The sequence below is a fragment of the Branchiostoma lanceolatum genome, chromosome 1 (genome assembly GCF_035083965.1).
Source record: "Branchiostoma lanceolatum isolate klBraLanc5 chromosome 1, klBraLanc5.hap2, whole genome shotgun sequence".
Classification (NCBI taxonomy): domain Eukaryota; kingdom Metazoa; phylum Chordata; class Leptocardii; order Amphioxiformes; family Branchiostomatidae; genus Branchiostoma; species Branchiostoma lanceolatum.
Genome location: NC_089722.1, coordinates 33,830,198 through 33,844,064, shown reverse-complemented (window position 1 = coordinate 33,844,064; position 13,867 = coordinate 33,830,198). Strand labels below are relative to the sequence as shown.

The 13,867-nt window shown below is 37.9% G+C and overlaps 1 protein-coding gene across 3 annotated transcripts in view; it reads left to right on the top strand.

The window, feature by feature from the left end:
• LOC136420604 (polyamine-transporting ATPase 13A3-like) overlaps positions 1-8,933 on the top strand; it is a 46,348-nt gene extending 37,415 nt beyond the window's left edge. For all 3 annotated transcript variants that reach the window (XM_066407644.1, XM_066407654.1, XM_066407636.1), the window contains exons 24-32: positions 218-260; positions 675-784; positions 1,554-1,650; positions 2,100-2,172; positions 3,113-3,263; positions 3,993-4,243; positions 5,097-5,185; positions 5,618-5,701; positions 7,126-8,933. In XM_066407644.1, coding sequence (XP_066263741.1) covers positions 218-260; positions 675-784; positions 1,554-1,650; positions 2,100-2,172; positions 3,113-3,263; positions 3,993-4,243; positions 5,097-5,185; positions 5,618-5,701; positions 7,126-7,350 — 1,123 coding nt within the window. In that variant the 3' untranslated portion in view covers positions 7,351-8,933. The remainder of the gene's footprint in view (positions 1-217; positions 261-674; positions 785-1,553; positions 1,651-2,099; positions 2,173-3,112; positions 3,264-3,992; positions 4,244-5,096; positions 5,186-5,617; positions 5,702-7,125) is intronic.
• The last annotated feature ends 4,934 nt before the right edge of the window (positions 8,934-13,867 follow it).

Sequence of the window (13,867 nt, the reverse complement as noted above, 5' to 3'; positions counted from 1 at the left end):
AAGGGGTTCTGAGTGTGTAAATCATTATATATAATAGTAATATCAGAAAAAAAATGTCACGATGTTTTTGTAGAGATGAGGTAGATGTCTTCTTAAAATTAAAGACTTATATAGTGACTTGTATTGACTGATATATGCAATGTACAATGTACATCCATGCCTTACATTTTCAGTTGTAAACTTAGCCTTTGTTTCTTTTTATTCCCTGATATATTAGGTACTATGTAGCCATGTGTGGTGATGGTGCAAATGATTGTGGGGTAAAAACTGTTTTCCTATTAAGTTTTAAACTTCATGTACATTTGGTCTTTTATTTTCATCCTGTTAAAGATTTAAGATACAATTACCAGTTACAATTAACAGAGTTTGCTTTATCATATTTATGCTTGTTTTATGTTTTATTTTTCTTAGATAATTTCTTTGGGACTTAAACTAACTTTTTGTATGACATCATTATGACTCTGCGGACTCTGATTTGAAATCTAACAGTTAATGTGAGAGGGCAAATATTCAAAATAGTGTAAGAGACCACAAATGTTGTAACAAGAAATGACACTCAAAGTGACAAAATATGGCATCACCGCCAACTTGTCTTTTATCCATAATCTTCTTTTTAAATGTACCTCAGTGTCTATATATGAATAAAATTATGTAAAATGTTACTCTCTGACTAGGCTCTGAAGCGGGCTCATGCTGGTATCTCCCTGTCAGAGCTGGAAGCCTCAGTTGCGTCACCCTTCACCTCGAAAAGGGCCACCATTGAATGCGTTCTGACACTCATCAGGTATTTGATTATTATCTCCATGAAAAATGGAGATATAGTTTTGGGTGTGTCTGTCTGTCTGTGTGTATGTTTGTGTTTCCGCACTTCTGTAGTCAGCACAAGAACCTCATGATGGATTACGATGATACATGTATTTGGTATGTGGACGGGAGTTGTGAAGCCAATATTCAAGGTCGATTTTGGGCCCCCTGGTATATGACCTTCAAGTTGTTTAAATGGTACTGCAAGGTCCAATTGATTACTGATATTATTAATAGAGCGTTAGGTTCTAGCAAAAGAAATTACAAAGTTTCGGAATTACAAGACATGTAAAAGCAGTCAGACATTTACAAACTACTAGCACTCATAAATGTACGTAGTTAAAACTTTATACTTTAAGTAATAACGAACTTACGCTTTTTTAAAATGATGCCTGACCCAGTGTACACATGTTCGGGTAAGTAAGTCTGCAACAGTTGCTGTTATATGATCTGATTCTGTTTTAAATAATGTTTCAACAGTGTTTATAATACAATTCTGTGTCATTCAAAATTGTTATAAGATTTCTTAATATTCTATGCAGTGCATCTTCATGTCTTCAATTTGGAACTGTTGACATCACATTCAAAATATTTCAAAAGTATCAAATCTCTTACACAAATAATTACAGTTAATTGAAAATATTTCTAAGACAGTAACTGTTATGAAAATAACAACCCTCACGGTGACTTGGAATGGACTCTCTATGATTATGACAACATTATTTATCATACATGATTGTTATATACAGGGAAGGCCGCTGTGCCTTGGTGACCTCCTTTGGTGTCTTCAAGTTCATGGCTCTCTACAGCATGATTCAGTTCATGTCAGTTCTCATCCTGTATGGCGTAAGTTACATCAGATTTAATCTCATTCACATACAGGGACAGTGTAGTAGTTTAGCAGTAGTATCCAGTGGATTAGTCAATGCTCAAGTAGTTGTTGATGGATTGAAGTCAATGCTCCTGGCTTTCCTGACAGGGTGGAATTGGCTAGTCCTCACACCACGCTTCCAAGCGGCTCTGTCCAGCAGGTCCACATAAAAAACAGAAATGTGATTGACCAAACCAAACTTGTGCTGAGCTAACGGTAATTGACAATTACCGAACTCAGCACAGGTTTAAGAACTTACAAAATACAATTTTAAATTTGTGATATTGAAAAGCAACATAAAAGATAACCTAGTTTCAATTGCTTTCTTTAATGTTACACAATATCCTTAGATTGTACCAGACTTAGAATGAATATTGCCATGTGAGTAGAATATGTACTGATGTGTTTTTTTTATTCTTCCAAGGTCTTTGCCAACTTGGGTGACATCCAGTACCTTTATCATGACTTGGTCATAATAACGACTATAGCCTTTGTCAGTGAGTACCACTGTATTGCATTACATGTGCTCAAACTGTTTACAACATTTCGGTTTTTTCCTAGTTTTCTTTCTCAACTGCAGTCTTTTTTTATAAAAGCTGCTACAGTTTTTCTGTATAAGGCCATTGTTGCTTCGATTTTATGGATCCATCTGAGCGTTCAAATGTACAGCAAATCGTACAAATCATACGCAAAATGAGCAAATATATGCCGTGCATTGCAAAAGATACCTCTGTCAGAAAACGAGTAGTAATGTCATAGAATGCTTAAGTCAATTCCAAAATGAAGAATCTATCATACGTTACTCCACACTCTATATTGTGTTAAGTTTTTTGTTCAACCTTCCCTACCACATAGATTTCATAATGAAGGCACTGTTTTTTTTTCTTGGCAAACTTTTTTATTTGTACACTTGCATCCGTTTTGGGACTCTAAAATGATGTAAATCCACAATGGAATCAGTATATGGCCATATTACTCACTCATCGGATTCACTATCTGCCAAGGACGTCACGTTTCAAGTTTGTTTGCTTGTTACCGATAGCGTGTACGGCATAACTCAAGTAGTTGTTGATGGATTAGTCAATGTATTAAGCCTAATGGCCTACGAAAAGTAATACTGAGTTAGTAAGTACAGTACTTGCACTGAGCTGAATCACACAAATCCAGTGCAAAAGAATGCTGGTAGGGTGCCCAATATCTAAACTGGGCAGTAATCTTTTTCTTTTGAGAAACAAACATGCGTAATAATATGAAAGTCAACATAATCAACTCATTAGATGTAAGTTATTATGAAAATATGATCGTTTTCTTTTTTCAAACAAAATGTTGCCAAATTAACTTCCTTGAATATTCAAAAAAGTGTGTGCATCTAAAGTCCATGAGGGACACATGATAAGGATAAGATGACATGTGTTGAATCATCCTCTTCCAAATTAGTGAGCCGCAACTCAGCATATCCCAAGCTGGTGCGGCAGCGGCCACCAACTAGCTTGCTGAGGCCTCCTATCCTGTTCTCCATGGTAGTGCAGATTGCCATTCAGCTGGCTTTCCAGCTAGGGGCCTTCTACTTTCTACTAGCACAGTCCTGGTGAGTAGAGTGAATGACATCGTTAATCCGTTCGAACCAGCAGAGTTTGCGGTCTAGGATGTCTGTGGATTCGAGTGTCCCTGGCTGTGCTGTCATTCAATCCCGAAACCATACTAGACATTCAGGCCTCGACCGCAAACCACGGTGTTTCTGGGAGTTAGAGACTGTCAAGCAATGATTGAGAGAATGTACAATACCACCCTTGGGTTGTCCCTGTGGTGTAGTGGTCTGGATTTTAACTTTAACTAACAATCCCACCCTTAACAAGAAAGGAGGTCTGCAGCACTGGGAAAAATTAGCTCCTGTACCTAAACAGCAGGAGGTACTTGACTAATTAGCATACAACCTTGTCTTGACTTGAAGTTGTATAATTGAAACATCCTAAATGGTCCTCATCTAACTGACATATCAATTCAGAGATTTGGTATTAAACCTAGTTCTCCAGCTTTTTCCCATAGCAGATGCTATCTGAAATGTCTGTTTCAAAATTGTATCCAATTACTTAAAATGTAATTATCATTTGGCGACATGGTTAATTACTCAAACACTCAAAGTTATGACACCTTAATTTGGATCATTGCTTCTTTTAAATCTTGAAACACTTTTACTACTCCATCTGTGTACTAATAGGAAAATGTGGTCAACATGTGAAATGTGCTGCTACAGTTACTATTATATAATAGTATACATGTTTAGTGAAGTACAGTGTTCTGTTGTCCATTATTACAGGTTTGTGCCATGGGAAGACTATAGACTTTGTAATGATGGAAGCATGAACTCTACAATCAATACGACTGACATCAATACCACAATGGAGTCCACCTTGAAGCCATGCACAGTTAACTATGACTCGGAAAGTGATGAAGGAGTTTTGACCTATGAAACTGCCACCATGTTTGGAGTGGCAACATTCCAGTATGTAATAACAGCCTTTGTCTTCTCAAAAGGAAAGCCATTCCGACAACCTGTTCACACAAACTGTAAGTATGAACATGTGTAGGTAGTAGGTTTGAACTGATTTGTATGTACCAGTAGCCCTAATATCAAATATTCTCCACCTTAACCCAAACCAATTATATTTTGTTCCGGTCCTCTGAATTAAGTTCCAAAAAGCAATGTCTAAAGTTGTAGGTATAGAGAATTTTATATCTTACACACTCTCTTCAAACCAAGAAGGGAACAAAAGCTGCTGGATAAAGGTAAGAAGAGGCAATATGATTATGATGAGTCTTGTCACCGGGTTACCCGCCCTCTACGAACTTCTGTCTGTTTTCTTTTTCAAGTTACAGTTTTACAATCATCATAATTACATTTTTTTTCTTATTGCTGGCCGGTTCCGGCCAGAAATAAGAAAAAAATGTAACTATAATGATAATAGTAAAACTTTAACTTGAAAAAAAAACAACAGCCGGAACGAGTCTGCAACGGCGGCTACTACGAACACAGTCATTCTCATTGAAACAGATGGTGTTTTCAAATTTGCAATATTTTTGTATCAACAGGGCTAGAAACAAAATATAGGATGTATAACACAAGTGACAATATATACGACTATGATATTGCAATCATTATATATGGTGCAGAAAGAAATGATGGTTGACTCTTTTGCCATATTGGTGTCAATGGACTGAAAAACACAACGAACAAAGGTTTACAACTAGTAGCATGACTGTTTTGCTTACATTAACCTTTAAAATTTAAACAATAAGAAGGAGGTGACCTGATAGTTTGACTCTTCATCTGATAGAATTGAAATGTTTTACCAGTGAGGTGGAATGTCTGTGGAAGCTAGATTGAATCCACACATTTATGTACAATTGTATGTTTCCTTAGGGTTGTATGTGTTAGACCTCATCATCCTGACTGCTCTCAATGTGTGGCTTTTGCTGTATCCAACTCAACCAGTGGCTTATTTTGTGGAGGTAAAAAACTTTATTTCAGTACTCAGATATGTGTTTGTGTATGTGCACTACTAAAAAGGCCTTTTGGTTAAGCTTCATGAGCAAGCCTAGTAGTTGTTGCCATCCATGGCTAACTTCATCAGGTTAGGAAGTTATTTTAAGGAAATGGGACGATCTTAAAAAAACATATGAACAAAAACATTCTCACCTGCCATCGTTTTGGTAATTGCAAAAATTGGATTAAGGCAGCCATTTTAATCAAGAAATCAACCAGTCATGCACTGAAACAATTTATTGGAAGGATACGAACTGTGTCACATCCAGCAGTAAATATTTCTTGCCAAATTTCGACCTGATGAAGGCAGTTGACAAGTTACCAAAACGTTTGCAGGTGAGAATTACTTTTGAATTACTTTTTTATGAACAGATATCATTTATTTCTACATTCCACAGCTCGCACAGTTTCCTGACTTCACCTTCCGTCTTTATCTACTTGCTGGAGCTGTCGCAAATTTTGTGATATCCTGGCTGACTGAGGTGGGCATGCTCTTAGTCTTAGACCCTTTTCAGAGTCAGAGACCAGTGGGACTCAGTCTAGTGCTGCGTACTGTACTGTGAAAATTGATTAGGTACAGTGAGGACTGGTCCAAAATGTCGGATCATGAAGTACCGGTACTGTACCGATATAAATTTACACCAAGTATATGCTTATTTTGTGACTGATCTCCTGACCTCTTGGCCTTATGCAACACCAAACATGACCAAAGTGACACCTTGGAACAGGGTAACTATTAAATATACAACAGATCATTCAGGCAGGCCGGGAGTTTTGATAGCAAGGCCAAGGGAGTTTGGTGGTAGGAAACCTAGTTATTTTCTTTGAAAAAAGACATTGACAAGTTGAAAACAGTTTATTTATGTTTCTGTCATTATTGAAGAAGTTCAAAAGAACACATTTTAATTTTTCAAATTGTTCAGGTACAGGTTCAGGTCTGGACCTGTACCTGAACCTCTGTACCGGTACCTGTACCTGATGTTACGTTTAGGTATGTAGCACTAGGACTCACCTAGGACACGGGGTTGATCCCAAATTGACAAATCATGTTACAAAATGTATCAACTGTTCAAATTCGCCCCTGATGGAGGCCTAGGATTCGGCAGATTGGTATTAATCCGCTCTCGGATTCAGTTCATACCAGATTTCGCGAAATCAATCAGGGTTTGGTGGATTCTTTGTGTGGGTATGTTGCTACCTTACATGTATGTGATGATAAGCATAATGTAATGTGTAATATCCGATATGCAAATCAGGGATTCATTTACATAATTAATGATGAGAGTGTAAAATTCAATTGAAAGCTTGTAATCGACGTCTTTTCCCGAACACTTGGAGGATTGCCAGCAAGCTGTGTGTCATTGTTTTGAAAATAACTCCAGAAGGGGCCGACAGATCGTCATGATTGATATAGATAGATGTTAATTATCCATATATGACCCATTTTGCTTAAGTGGTAGGGAAATACCCTAATACCATGGCGGGAATTTGATACTCTTAGCATCTGTAAGTTCATTGTGAACATCATCAAACTAAATTATCAAATCAAGGCCCTATCTGCTTAATTAAGAAAATGCTTGAATATCTTTTCTTTATAGCTTATTAAAAGAAAATCTTACCTTGGACAACTTGACGTGTTACTAGTATTTGGGTGGACAAGATTATCGACCGATATGATAATTGTATACACTTGTATCATAATTATACATTTGTATATGGAAATTGGGACCTTATATAATCAACAAGATACCCCATTGGTCATGAAGGTGCTTTGGCGAACGTAAGGTATGGGGTCGTTAGATCTGGTTTATCTGATGTCGCCTTTGAGATGTCAACTTCAGATGTCTCTGATCAGACCTTGAATTATATGGCACAATGAAATAATCGTCTTGCCTTTCCTGCATAGGTACTGTTAGCAGATAACAACGCCCTCTGGAAGTGGCTGACAGTATCTTACCACCAACACCACAAGAAAAAGTACCAGGTTCTGCAAGAGGAGCTCCTGTATGATAAAGACTATGGCCTTCCAGTCGGGGCCATGCTTTCCCAAGGCACTGGCAAAGAAATCAATCCCGATGATGGCCATAGCGGGGATACTTGTATTCAAATTGACGACTCAACCTATTTGTAACATTTTGGAACCAGTTCCATCGGACCATGACTTTATAAGACAGTGCTAAAATTTCTTCCAAGGTATTCATGGATCAAATTTTTGACGACTACTTTCGCCTTCTTCAGGATCAATAATGACCAATTACTACCGAACGTAAACTCGCGAGAGTTCCAGACACGTTACTTTATTGACACGTGTCATTACGGATACGAGACGTCAGCAATTGGTCAAACATGCCAGGAAGTTTATAACGTCCACCGTCTCTGTCATTATTGATCCTGAAGAAGGCGACAGTGGTCGTCGAAAATTCAATCCGTGAACACCTTAGTGTTCGAATAATGTTTAGCATAGTATTATGATTACTACCAAGTTGAACACAGATGAGCTTCTATGAAGACCATGATTTTTTCAACGTGTAGTTAGATTGCCCTACTCTCCAAGCAGAGGAGTGGGTCCGGCAGGTTTTTGACGTGCTTTTAGGCGTTTTTGTCGGGCTTTCTACTTTGTCGTTATAGAAACACGTCAAAAACCTGCCGGACCCACTCCTCTACTTGGAGAGTAAGATTGCCCCTGTTGAAAAATGCCAGCATATACCTACATGTATCTTGCATTTGTGTGTGCTACGTATGTGTTACTCAAGAAATTATACATTTCTATAAGACAGATTGTCCTTTTAGCAATGGGAATATATTTCTGTAGGTCTCAATAGTGGGTGTAAAAAATGAACATTATAGCCGAAAAATATATTCTACTAATTAGATTATGAAACAGATCCTAATCGTCATAGCCGAATAGCTTTCAATGGCACTGCAGCAGAACATCTGGTTTTGATATCCTGTGTTGTTGAGTGGAAGATATAATGTAAGTCATGTGCTCCCTACCGTTTATTTTAACCACAGGAGCCGATGTTGCTAAAGGTTTTAAAAGAAAATAAGTCCCCAAAGGGGTTGACGGATCGTCATGACTTTGGTATGTACATAACTTAAGTGATGATTGACATAACCAAATGCTGATTATGCAAATAAGGATTGATTTTTCATAACTAATGCGAAAATTCATAGTTTCGCTGAATTCCATGATAGGACTATTGAAATATAACATTATAAAAAACGAGAGAAAAATATTCATTATTTTTATTACTAGATAAAGATTATGCGTATTAAGATATAACTTGCGTAATGAATGAGAAAATCCTATGATTTTATTGATTTAAATGGCGGGAATTTCATTCTTGTACCATTTGGAACTTGAGACGGTGAACTTCGTTAAACTGAAATAATAACTTCATAGTTTTACGCAAAGTTGATGAAAACTGTCAGAATATGTTTATTATGACTCGGATTAGGTGGAAAAGATGATACTGATATTATTTGTACATTCATAATCAGTCGTAAAGGATAACATTTTTGTCATTCTTCAATTTGTTGATAATGTATGACAGTAATCTGTCACATTTTAGTATCATGTAGCAGAGTTTGTTATTAATTGAAAGTGTTTGGCAATATCAATATTATGCGATATATCCGAACAAAAAATTTTGTCATTATTCATATCTTTAATGCTTGTATTTTTCAATAAATGACAAATGTTGTAAATAGAAACTTTACTTTTGATACATTTTTATCCCCTGACATAGAACTTTGTCCTCTCCCTTAATTTTTTTGGAAAATGAAGAAAAGCTTATTCCTTCTGATATTATGATCTTTACATTCAACTACTTGCACGATGAATGTTTAGATAAACATGTTATATGCGTGTGATGATGATTGCTGTTTCATAGTATCGGTGTAAGTCATACAAATTCTGAGGGAATGTACTTGCATGTTCTTAAGTTCGTTTGCGTGCGTGCGTGTGTGTGTGTGAGTGTTGTGATTGTGTGTAAATGTGTGTGACTGTACTGTGTGTGTGTGTGAGTTTCATTATGTGTGTATGTATGTATGTGTGTGTGTTTGGTTGTGCGTGTGTTTGTGTGTGAGGAACACATGAAGCGTAAAAAAACTAGTAGAGACACTGCTGTCACCATAACGATGCGTCATCTGGATCAATCTCTCATACAGCTACGAGTCTTCTAGAGCCCGTCTGGTGACAGCCTCTAGTTTGACGTGATTCTGTGTGGGCCAATCCGAAAGCGCTCCTAGAATAAGTAAAAGTCGTCATTCATATGAGAAGATAGAGGGGGCAAATGGGGCGGGGTTGGATACAGGCAGAAGGGGAGCATGGGGAGTTTTAAATAATACAACAAAAACACACCTGCATTTTTAGGATATGCAGCTAGGGGGCCTAAACCTATACCACTTATGTTCGAGCCGACAAGCTACCTGCCACTCAAAAAACAAGGGCAAGTTAAGAACCTATTCATTCTATTATGCCAAAATCGAGATTGTCCTTCGTTTTGACGATACCTACCCATATACCGAATATTGTAATAATCCATCCATAGCTTCTTGAGTTAAAAAATGAAGATAACAAGTTAAGATAACATGGCACCGCTTTAGTTCTCCACACACATTGCAGCATTTTGAAAGGAAAATTGGAGCGATTGATGGAAAACAGACAAAAACACTTGTATTCGTTCGACATCTTGTTGCTTCTCAAAATAGACATAGCATTAGGACGAGGTAGCCCTTCAAAAGGGGACGATTTATAGGAAATAAAAGCTTCATTGGTGAAATGCGAAGGAGACATATGATTTATGACCTAATATCCAATCATTATCTTCGCCGAGTACTTGTACTCGGAGAAGATTATGTTTTCGGTTGAAAAATCTGTTGGGTGGGTCTGAATGTATGTCAGGAGCATAACTCAAGAGAGCTTCAATGAATCTTTATTATGTTCGGTAGGTGTGTAGTGGTTGTGTAAAGGAAGGTCAAGTTCGAAAATGGTTCACCTTGCGTTTTTCAACAGTACTGCAGCGGACTTTGCATTTCTTTGTGTTTGTATGTAGGCAAAAAAAGTGACGGAAACGTTGATGGATCTTCATGATTTTTTTGCAGGTGTGTAGATGTTATGAAAACGGAGGTCAAGTTCAAAAATGGTTCCCCTTGTATTTTCCGTCGGTACTGCAGTGGGCTTTGTGTGGATGTGTATTTGTATGTCGCCAGCATAACTCAAGAAGCTGTCGATGGATCTGTATGATATCTATTGGATGGGTAGGGTTTACAGAAAGGAAGGTCAAGATCGATAATGGGCCTTCTAGCGGGCACCTAAGGTACTGCAACAGAGCTTCAAAATTTGGAGGCATATTTTCTGAAAGTGCTATGGTCATGATTTTCTGTGTGGTAGATAGTTCATGCCACAGAAAGTAAGTTCTGTATATTTGGGCCCCCTAGCGGCTTGTTAAGAACTGCAGTGGGTGTTTATGTTTTGACATTCAGACATGAATAACTTGAGAAGGGGTCGACAGATCGTCGTGATATTTGGTATTTACAGAGCTCAGATGGTGCTTAACATAATCAATGACTAATTATGCAAATCATGAGCTAATTTGCATGATTAGAAAGGAAAGTTTGTTAACCCACTGCATTTCATAATCGGACATGGGACTGTCAGGTCATGTAACCAGATGGCCTTGCATAAACGTACATTTAGGTCAAATAAATAAACTATCCTCCAAGCAGAGGTGTGGGTCCTGCTGGTTTTTAACGCGTTCAGTTTAGGCATTTTTGTTCACCACGATTGGCGACATAATGAAAAGGGGACAAAATAGAAAGCCTGACAAAAACACCTAAAAACGCGTCAAAAACCAGCCAGACCCACTCCTCTGCTTGGAGAGTACACTGTACCAAAACTGCACCACTGCTAGGTGCGGAAAAGTCACATGTACATGTACTATGTCTTTCAAAATGTGTATGACATGGGATAAAGATTTATTCCATTCATAGATATTGACTGTACCATTTCATCATCACTTTCAACTTACAACACTGCAATATCGAACCTTTGTGGCCCATATAACAATGTATAATATCAACATACTCATATTTTTTCATGACCAGTTATAACATATACATTTGTATCAGCACGCTCTACACATATACTAGTCCTGTACCACCAAATGATTTTAAACCCCATCTAGACTGGACTCATTCGCCCCATCATATCATAACTTGTCTTTCATAACTTCCAAATGGTATGGTGCATGATCAAATTTGCAGGGGGTGATAAGCAAGTAAATATCAATCACTCTCCATAATAAGCCTTGATTATTTGGCGAAGATAATGTGTTCGTGGAACTCTAGTTCTGTTTGAGAAGTGTCTGAAATATTGTCATTGTTGGTTTTAGATGGTTGCATTATCGAAATAAAAGTCAAACAAGCCCCAAAAATTCAAACCCCCTTGCGAGCCTTCCGCGATTTCCCCATTCCCGAAAAGACGGAACTTGGGCAATTTGACGGTCTTTTTAAGACTTTTCACGCGCCGGCCGGAAGCGGTACTGTAGATTAGGCTCTCGTAGGGTATGAGGTGCCGACTTGTAAAAATGTGAAAATATACAATACATTAGGTTTAAAAGAGCCAGTGAACACTTCCCCAAACCTGCCTAGACATCGGCAAATAAATTTAGAATGACTTTTAAGATTAAAAAAACACTAGTTGACACAGAAATGATCGATTTGTAGGCGCCGCGCGAGGAGCCCATTTAACACCATGTCCGCCCGCCGAAGCGCCGCCTACATTCATGTACACATCACTTTCTGTACGTAATGAGTAAGTTACGGATATATGTGGGTTTCGTGCGCCTTTTCTTTACAGCATTGGCCTTTTCCTCATTTCCGCTGATATGAAAAATATCTAGGCCACAAAATGGCACTAGTATAAAAGGACTAATCTCCAAGCAGATCTACACGGTGCCAAAAATCGTATATGCTAGCCAGAGAAGCTCCAGTCGGCCATAGAAGCTCCAGTCCGCACCGTACTGAAGCTTCTCTGACTGACTGGAGCTTCTCTGGCTAGCATATACGATTTTTGGCACCGTGTAGATCTGCTTGGAGATTAAACAAGGACATACTGTACCTACAATATGTAAACTATAGACTGGTTCACTAATGTACTGACTGGTTTACTGAAACACCATAATATGTGTCCAACATCTTCATGTTGACTGAAATCAACAATATAATTTGTAACAGAAAAAATACTGAAAGACACGTTCAATCTACAATTCTAGACAGTGGAGGAAAATAACACTCTGCACCACTGCGGACGAAATCAAGTATTGACCATTAATATTGGTTTTCTTTTTCAGATGAACAGTTGAGGAAAAGACCAAATTAAAGTTTTTAAAGATTAGTGGATGATGTCCACAAACGTGTACACGAATATAGGCGGCGCTTCAACGGGCAGACATGGTGTCACATGGGCTCCTCGCGCAGCGCCTACAAATCGATCCTTTCTTTGTCTTAAAAAGTTTTAAAGGTCATTCTAAAGGTATTTGTAGATTTTTGTACACGTTTGGGAGAGTGTTTTTATGCTTTAAGCCTGATGTCGTGTATATATATACAAGTTTTTACAAGTCGAGACTTTATCTGCAGTACCGCTCCCGGTCGGCGCGCGGAAAAGCGTTTAAACGACCGTCAAATTACAAAATTTCGGTCTTTTCGGGAGTGGGGAAATCACCAAAGGCTCGCAAAGGGGTTTGAAGTTTTCATGTTTATTTGACTTTAATTTCGGTTATCCGACCATCTAAAATCAAGAATGACACAATATACCTGCTTTTATTATGTGCCTGTAGTGATAGAAATTAGGTATTAAATATAATAAGTTTATTGCAAGTTCTTGCCCGTAGGCTAATTGCAAGTACATGTAACATGAAAGAACGGACAGACAATATATAGCAATACAGCAAGTAACTTTTCTAGTCTAAATACTAACACTTAATTCTATCTTACTTGGGTTTGACTTCTTTTTCCGAGACAATGGAAGACGAAAGATCCCACTTTTTCTAAAATATGTGGGTTTTGTGATGTTAAGAGGAGAGTAGTTTTCCTTTTGTCTGTTAACATGGAGAAATTGGGATGAAATTTGGTGACCTCTTCAAACAGCGCCCTTCTTTCTTGAACGTAGAAGGGGCAACTTGAAAGAAAATGTGTTTCGTCTTCCACCGTGCTTGACATGCAGTATTTACAAGTTCGTTCGTACACATGAAGCAATCCTATACACGTCAACGGATGTTCTGCTTCATTGAACAACTGGTCGGAATATCACTAATAGCTATCATTTACAAAGCTAGTGATGTAGAATTTGCATTCTTTATTCCTACAAGTACATGTTTACGTATGTTCGTTTGGGTCACTCATCTTCATTATGACGTCACAATGCCGTGAAAACATTACTTCGAGATTCGCAGCCAGAGACAAGACGTCCGCAGTATTTCTCGAGGATTTTGCTGCACAATTTTGCGTTTAACTCGGCTGATGTTGAAATTTGACCGGTAGAATTTGTAGACAAACACTAGGGGACAACGAAAGGGGAAGTGAGTACATTGCACTATTTGTTTTTGAACTTTGATGACAGGATTTTTCTTTAATATACGAACGAG